Here is a 9,302-nt window from a genome sequence, read left to right on the forward strand (position 1 = left end):
AATCTTTTTCTATATAGCATTATTAAAAAATTAAAATATAAAATTAGACCTATTAATTAGAAATGAGTTTAAATATGATAATTTCATACTTACTAATTTAAGACAAAATGCTCATCAAATACATTCCAATCAAAACAAAACAAAACAAAAATTTCAAGAGAAACTTTGTTGAATTCTTCTTTTAAAGGGTTAATTTTATCATCATATAGTAATTAATATGTTAATTAAATGGAAATCCAAGATAAAAAAGAAACGAAATAGTTGAATCAAAATATATCAAATATAAAATTCGAGGAAACAAAGATTAAATAGTTGAATTAGTCTTCAAAAGATAAGGTATTTTTTAAATTCGTTTTTGAAAGATTTTTTTAATTAAATATTAAAATTTAATCATGTTTGTCCTTTGATCACTTTATTAATAATTTCTGTCAAAGATTATTGTTGTAAAATGTTAATTAACAAGCCAATGAGTAATAGCTCAAATGACATAGTCTTCTCATACTCAATTAAGAGATTGTGGGTTCGAGTCTCATATCTTTCGTAAAAAAAAATGTTAATTAACAACAAACATAATACCTAAGTTATCTAATTGGATATTGATTAAATATATTTATAAAAATTTATTAAATTAGTATTTTTTTCCTAATTATACAAATATTATTTCCAATATGATCTAACGACTAAATAAATAGATTTTTATAAACATATTTAGTTAATATTTAATTAAATATGTCAGATATTATGTGTATTATCAATTAACGTTTTATAACATTAATTTTTAACAAAAATTATTAGTAAAATAACTAAAAAATAAATATAATTAATTCGTAAATATTAAAAGACCAATTTAAAGAATAAAATTATCCCAGACAAATTAAAAAAATATATATTTTTTAAAAATTAATTTAACTATTAATATATTCCATAGAACAAATGTGTAAAAATTGGTTAAGAAGGAAGACGTTAGAAAGTAGTGTGAGAGAATGAGAAGTAGAGAAATTGAAAAAAGAAAAGGAAAAAGAGAGATGATGAGAAGTGGAAGATTAATGTGTTCAAAACGAGATCTGACAAAGACAATCTAAAGAGAAGAATTCATAGATATGGGTTGGAAGTTCTACTATCTTAGGAAAAAGAGGAAAAGATATGGATGACACCTTCGATCATAGACTGCAGTATATAGCTGAATGCTACTTAACACATTCAAATCCAATTCCCCCAAATTACATCACTGCCACTCCGCGTTTCTTCCCACGCGCCTAACTATACCCTTTCATGCATGCTATTCAAACATTTAATCCATTTAACCCCAACTTTTTTTTAATCAAAATTTATTTATTATATTTTATTTTAATATATTAAATTTAAAATTTAAAACTAAGAATATTTTATTTTTAGTGAAAACTTAAGTATAGTTAATTTCATATAAAATTGATAGTTGAAAATTATTAAATGATTTGACTAAATTGTCATTTAATCAACTCTCAATTATCAATTTCACATGAAATTAACTGCACATCAGTTTTTTTTTTTATTCTTGATAACAAATTAATTTTAAAAAATATTACAGTTGTTTTGATGCATTATAGATTTGAAGTTTTATACTCAATATTTTTATTCCCAAAATTTTATAAAAAAACAAAAAAGAATAATAAAAATATAATGTAATTATTTTTATTATCATTTTAAATTGAAAAAAAAAATAGGAAGTAAATAATAGTAAATACACCTAGCAATGACCTAAGATTACAAGTGTTAGTAGGAATATTGATTACGAGTGAAGAAGGAAGGACGCGCGGTCGTGAAGTATACGCGCCGAGCCCACAAGTAATGAGTGGCGCCATGTGAGTGTTTGAGGCTTGAGAGAAAGAGAGAGAGAAAGAAGAGTCCATAAAACTACAAAAACAAGAGAACAAAACTCTTTATGCCCTTCTTCCCCCTTCTTCACTACACACACCACCAATAACAACCACTCTTATTTGTTCTCTTCTTTTTTCTCTCTTCTTCTTCATTTTCCTATTGTGCTACCTATCTAGACTTCTACTTTTACTCCTACGCCTATAATTGGAGAGAGAGAGAGATTCAAGTGTGCTGTTTGTGTTTGTGTGAGTGAAAGCTGAAAAGTTTTGAGAGCAAGACATAAATAAATACAAAGAAGAAGAAGAAGAAGGAGGGTGTTGATGGTGATGGTAACGGTATGATGAAGTTGAAGCTGAAGTTGAAGAGCTAAGAGAGAGAGAGAGAGAAGAAAAGAAAAAGGGTGTGGGTGTGTTGTGTTGACAGAGTAAGAAAGAAAGAAAGAAAGGTCGTTATTGCATTTTCTCTCTCTTTTAGAATTAAATATATTAAAATTGAATTGGGTGAGAGTTGAAAAAAGCCAAAGTGAGAGTAGTAGTAGTAGCCACAATTGCAGCAGCAGCAGAAGAAGCAGAAGCAGAAGCAGCAGCATCAGAACCCCAAACAGAACCAACAGAAGAACCTGCACATTCAGAACCTAACCTTGTTCCTCCTTCTCTCTTCCCCTCCTTCCTTCCTTCTTTCTCTTCCCGGAGAACCATAACAATAACAATAACACACACACAGAGACATTTACACAAACACGTAACCTGCATATATAAATATAAAGAGAGAAAGAGAGAGAGGCTTATCAGTTGTGGCTACTACAAGGAGGTTGCCATCAGATTCTGGAGCCTTCGCAGACTGGTCAGCCCCTTCTTCCTCCGCCAGAGTTGCTGCTCCCGTCGACGACCTCTCTCTCGGTTTCAATGCGGGACCCCCTACCACCGCCGGACCCACCGCCGCCGCACCTCAAGGAATGTGGCCTTCCAGGTCCCTCAACTACGGCCTCGCACCTCCCGACATGCCTCCGGGAATGGTTGGACTCCGCGACGTCTTCGTCGTCGCTCCGGCCTCCTCCTTCCACCACCACCACCACCACCACAACGATGCCGTCTTGTCCTCCTCCGATCTTCACCATCTCAGCAACAATTCCTCCAACAATCCCGCAACTGCACTCGGCGTTGGAGTTGGAGTCGGTGTCATCCCTCTCCTCACTGCAACGCCGTGTCTCGATCAGGACAATATTCTCACCGGAAGAGCCAGAACCGCCGCCTCCGGAGGTACTACCGGAGGCGGAATTCAATTCTGGCAGGAACAACAACCGCATCATCATCAGTACCTGAAGAAGCAGGGTTTTATAGACCACAATATCGGAGCCAATTTGGTTCCCGGTGGAGGCAGCGGAAGCGGCAGCGGCGATGGCGGTGCTTCCAACAGCGGCGGTGGAACAACCACGTGTCAAGATTGCGGGAACCAAGCGAAGAAGGATTGTGCACATAGGAGGTGCAGAACTTGCTGCAAGAGTAGGGGTTTTGATTGCCCTACTCACGTGAAGAGCACGTGGGTTCCAGCTGCGCGCCGGAGGGAGCGCCAGCTCATCACTGGCACGACTCCGTCGACGGCCGCTGCGGTTGCCGGTTCCAGCGGTTCAACTTCCGGCGCCAAGAAACCTCGGTTGATTTCTTCACAGACAACAACAAATTCTCACACTTCAACTTCCAACACCACTCCTCCTAGAAGCTTCGACACTTATTCTAGCCATCAAGGTTTCTCTTCTTCCTTCCTTCGCTTTTTAATTTCATGGCGGGATTTTTAACCCAACTATGTTAGATATTAGGGATCTAATACCATGAATTTGGAACACCAAACTATGCATAACTTCATGCAATGATAACCTACTTTTTATTGCGGTGTTTACTGCCACGAAAACATTACGAAGTTGATACTGTGAAGTATGAACCATTAATGGTTGACATGTTTGACCGAATCGTCTTCGTGGAAGTAACTACTTTTTGTTATACCTTTGTTGTTATGGTGATGGTGAGATCGTACCAGTGCTAATAATGTTAAAGCATTAGGGTCAAGTTAGTATTAGTACTTTTATTTGTATGTTTATGATGAACGGAAATTTGAGGTTGGAGTATGGTTTGGAATTGCAGATGCGAGTTTCAAGGAGAAATTGCCTGGTCAAATAAGAGCACCAGCAGTGTTCAAGTGTGTGAGAGTCACGTCAGTGGACGATGAACAAGATGAGTATGCATATCAAGCCGTTGTGAAGATCGGTGGCCGTGTCTTCAAAGGCTTTCTCTATGATCAAGGCCATCAGAATCATAGTAATAGAGATAGCAATAATAGTAACAATAATGTGTATCCTAATCTTTCTGAGCTCCATTTAGGTGGTGGCGGCGGCGGTGGCAGCGGCGGTGGTGGTAGAAATGGGGTTTCATCATCCTCCCCAATGCTTGATCCTTCTGATGTTTATGCAGCTTCAGGTGGTGGTGGTGGTGGTGGTGTTGGGGGGTTACTGGGAGGTTCAACCTATGGTAATCCAATAAATTGATTATATATATTATGAACTTTGTTGTGTCTTTCTTTTTTGTTTTCATTTCTAAGTGCAAAATATTAGTATATGGCACTTAAAAAAAAGGGCTTAATTTAACTTTATTTTATTGTAGTCTCTAATTCAATTCTCTTTCTTCTTTTTGCTTATTAGATATTATTCTCAAGAAAGAGTTTGGGGATTGGGTGGTATTATTATTAGTCTGATCTATTGATTTTTCTTTCTTTCTTTGTAGGCTTTGTATTTTTTTTAATCTCCCTTTTTTCTTTCCACCTATGTCACTCTTTCTTGCATCATCATCTTCTTCCACTTTTAGTTATTTTGGTTTCTATTCTTTCTCTCTTCACCCTTTTAATTTGTCATTTCATGAGATGATCTATGTCTTAAAAGATATATGGTTGATGTACCAAATTAACCTGAAAGTAGGAACCAAAAAAAAGAAAAGGAGCATTGATGATTAATCTTGTTTTAACTAGTCTCTACTACTAGTTATTCAATCTTAAATTATCATTATTATCATTATTTTACTCCTTTCTGAAACTAATTAATAGGGCCTTTGTTTTTTTTACTTTACTATATTTATTATTTGCTTTTGTTTTTCTTAGTTTTGTCATAGGTGAAATCTACAGTGTGTAATACCCATAAACATATAGTATTATCTACAATGTTAAATAAATGCATGTGACAATGATGAAGTCTTAAATCATAGTATTTTATGCTTATTGTTTATTTCTTCTTCCAGCAGAATGCACTAATTAATATCTTTACCATGTTCATTGTTCTCTTCTCTATATATTATTCTAATAATATATTATTATATTGTGACCTTAGCAATAATATATAGCATATAGTATTGAATTATTTAAAAAGTTTATAGAGTTCTACTACTATTTGATGTAGGGGTTTTAGTTTTACTAATAGTTGGGTAGTGCTTTAGACTTAGAGCATGAGAAGTAGTTGTAACGTCACCATCATATATGGCTGTCGTTTTCGGGGTCTATAGTTTATAGGGTCTTCACATCTATCTCTGATCCGTAAGCAACCTGCAAAAGTTTCTGCATTCATCAAGACACCGTGTACCCTTAACTTGTTTCTTTATTTGATTCACACATTTTTACTCTTCATCTTCATCTCTATTTAAATCTTCTAATGTGTACTATCTAACATTACATTGATGAAGATATCTTTTGGTATTAAGTGATATTACATGTATTCAAGATTAGTGTTATATTTTATATTAATACAACTAAGAGTGTCTAGTTTTTCTTTTCAAGTATGTGATTACGATACTATTTTAAGAGGTTTTTAGGGTGTGTTTGATTTGCATGTTCATTTTTTTATTTTTATTTTTATTTTGTTTTTTAGTATTTTGTGAAAAAAAAATAGAAGAAAAAATGAAAACAAGTGGTGAAAATAGAAAATGAGAATTTTTTTTTTTTGTTTTAACAGTTCTTTTTCCAGTACAAAATTCTAAAACCAGAAAATGAAAACGCAAAATAAATAAGTTTTTGAATAGTTTTCTAAGCTGTGATGTCCTTTGCCTCTTTCTAGTGTCAACTATTTCTTCATTATTTAAAAAGGGTTTGTGTGTATTATTTCTAGACATATAACCATTCATCTTGCTTGTGAGGGCCACGTTTTGATTTTTTTTTTTCTTTTCTCTGATTCATGCCTCTTTTGCTGCATTAGTTTTGTGTTTCATGATGCTTTGCTTTAACCAGCAATGTGTGTGCTGCTTTCTTTTAGAAATATGGCCATAATACCACATTTAAAATAATACCACTACTTTTTTGTAAACTATATATATTATTATCAGTTATCATGTGTTTTTGTGTATGTTGATTATCATGGATGTTGCTTGGTATTGGTATACGGGTTCATTATTTCATCTTATCATCAGGATCATGTATTGGTGGATTGGCTAATCAGCCTTTTGATATTGTTTATTTCCGAGGAAGCTGCAGATTATGCGTGTCACTTATTAATTTTTGGCTAGATTCTTGGTTGCCATTTCTGACCATAATACTTAAACAAATATTGATGGGATATTGGTCTCAATCCATTGCATGTTTTTTGTCATCTTTTCCTGCACATGCCAACCCCATTCCTTTGTCTGAACATCCCTTTTTATTTTAAAAATATACTTTTGTTGCAATTGTGTAATTAATTGCTATACGGTTTTGTCTATTTCTGCTTCCTTTTGCTTGTCTTGTATTTGGTATACATACAAGTAACCATTGCTTTGGATTACTTGTGCATGTTATTTTTTAGTATGTTATTGTTTGGATTAGTATTGTCTCAAAGAAATCTCCGTGTAAAGAGTCTCACGGTAAACAAGATACATGACAGGACTTAATGGTATTGTTTGATCCATGTAGTCGATTCCAACAAGCGGGTTAAGACTTTGTTATTGTTGTTAGTAACTGTCTCAAGACAGAATCAAAATGTTTGTCCTAAGACAAAATTAGTTAGGAAAATGTTTATATCTTATTTCTATCTCTCTTGTTTGAATACTCTTTCTAAGAGGTTGATTTAGAAAAATGTTAGAAGTTGTGTCTTTATCCTTTGTTACTATATTTTAGCCTTTTTTTCCGGGGGAATTTGTCAGAATTGTTGTCTCATATAATTAGTGTTGAACTGTCCCACACTACCTATCATGTCAACCATAAAGTAGTCTTTATTACAATACATGTACATTGTTTGGATTATCAATTATCATGTTTCTTTAGTACAGGTAAATATTAGTAGTGTTGCATAGGAAAATTGAATGGTGTTGTTTTGTGCTATAGATCATATAATATTTTTATCATGGAGATAACTGATAATGTGTGTGGGACAGAGGTTATTTTGGGTGCATATGATAAAAAATAAACTGTGATTGTTTCAACTCCTTCGTTTGTTTTATTCTACAATTTGTGAAATGATTGGATCGTATGCTTGTGTATGCATTGAGGCCCTTCATTTGTACTTTCGTGTTTTTTGTTGTTTGATGGAAGAACAATATATTACAAGCAACACATGGTTGGTTTAATAATGGTGGTGGTGCTTGTCTCACTGGTGGGTACACTCCATTTTTGAGAGTTGATTAATTGATTTCAATTAATTAATTTACACGTGAATTTCATGTCATTAATTAATTTGCTTTGGTGTTAGCATTTTGCAAGTATGTTGTTGGTTATTATAATTTCTGGTTCAAATTGTTTTACTTTTTCTATTTGAAAATTCAGATGTATTTTCTTGTGTATGCATGCAAATTTCTGCCGTGGATTCCATTTTTCCATTGCATTCTTTGAAACTGCTTTTCCTATTAATGTTTAGGAATGTTTATAGTGATTGTATCAAAGCTTCTAGAGCAAGAGCTCTGGAGATTGATATTTATTGCTGAGTGAGATTATTATTTACATATATACAAAGTCTCTGATTAGGGCACTCAGCAGAATTCTAAGAACTAATATGAACACTTAGTAATGGTCATAGACAAAGGTTTGGTACTAGTTTATGAAACTTAAATCAGTTATTTATTGAGATCAAGCTTACCTTTAAACTCTTTCCTTAGTTTTCCAACTTTCTTAGAAGACTGTTTTTTTTTTTTTTTGGTTTTTCACGGTATCCACAGTCCGGCCAAAGATTAATTCGCTGCGAATGTGAGAGGTGTTGTCGCCGGCCAATGTTTTACTATTTATTTGTTGATTTAGTGCAATAGTGTCTTAGAGATGTTATATTCAGGTATTAAAGTTTTCTGTTAAAAAAAAACTGATCTTGGTCACTGAAGTTATGTAGTAATGTCAATTACTAGCTGCAAATCTAAACTAACAAACCGAAATATAAAATGATACAGAACTAATAAAATTTGAAGCACCAAGTTTTTCAAACAAACTCCTTAACATGTTTATACATGATTAAATGTAGTTCAGATCTGTTACAAACACAAGTTAAATTTTGTTCAGATTCGCAACTGATTAGTTCTTAATTTGTTCTTAATTTGTCGGCTGAGAAATACCCATGAAAACCCTCCTACCCTTTAATTATGTCGTTTTCCACATTATAAAACAATCAATATTCAATGGACTATACAAATAAAATCATAAGGTAGCAACATTTTCCAATGGGTAATATCATTCCAAATCTGTACCCTTGTAAGAGAATTCATCATTGACATGATATCTATTTTGAACAAAATTTGCTTGGCATTTCAGCAGTATCAACCATCTTAATGAATGTCTTGTGAGCATTATTAGGTCCATTGTCCACAAAAAATAAAAAATAACAGGTTTGTTTCAACATCAAAATCAAAAGTTTTCACCATTTTCCAAAGCTATATATTTATATTCCTCAAATGGCCATGTGCTATCATATCCGGGCATAGTGTCATTTCCTCCATATAAGGTACCCTAGAAAATTATATAATAATAGAGGTAGATAGTTACCTAAAAACAATATAGCTATTTCCCTAGCTAATTTTTTTTATGTCCCTCAAATTCCATTACCAAATGTTCACATGGCATCAATCTCCATGCCACTAACTTGTACAAAGAAGAAAAACAAGTGGAAGAGTTTGAATTTCGTTAATGGGAGACAAACTTTCTTTTTGAAGAAGTCATCATATAAACATGGCATATGATGTTTTATTTTTTGGAGAAAATTAAAATATAGTTACAATATTGGAAAGAATAATAAAAGAAGGTTATAGACTTGTAGGGGAATGGGTCTTGTACTGTCAAGAACCAATAATTAGTTAATGAAAGTGGTAGGGTAGGAATATAGGGATGTGAATTAAATAAATTTTTTTGGGAATGTATATAATGATAGAGGGCACAATACAAGAATGTTTGGTTATTACATGATTGACAATGCTACTAGCTAGCAACATTTTTACAATTTTTTGTTAAAAAAAATCATGTTATGT

At 33.1% G+C, this 9,302-nt stretch overlaps 1 protein-coding gene across 1 annotated transcript; it reads left to right on the plus strand.

The window, feature by feature from the left end:
- Positions 2,603–4,835, plus strand: LOC107609342 (protein LATERAL ROOT PRIMORDIUM 1; the record flags this gene model as incomplete). Its single annotated transcript, XM_016311270.2, has 2 exons — positions 2,603–3,602; positions 3,996–4,835. Coding segments are annotated over 2 exons (1,401 nt in total), but the record flags the coding sequence as incomplete, so codon positions are not given.

The sequence above is a fragment of the Arachis ipaensis genome, chromosome B07 (genome assembly GCF_000816755.2).
Source record: "Arachis ipaensis cultivar K30076 chromosome B07, Araip1.1, whole genome shotgun sequence".
NCBI lineage: Eukaryota > Viridiplantae > Streptophyta > Magnoliopsida > Fabales > Fabaceae > Arachis > Arachis ipaensis.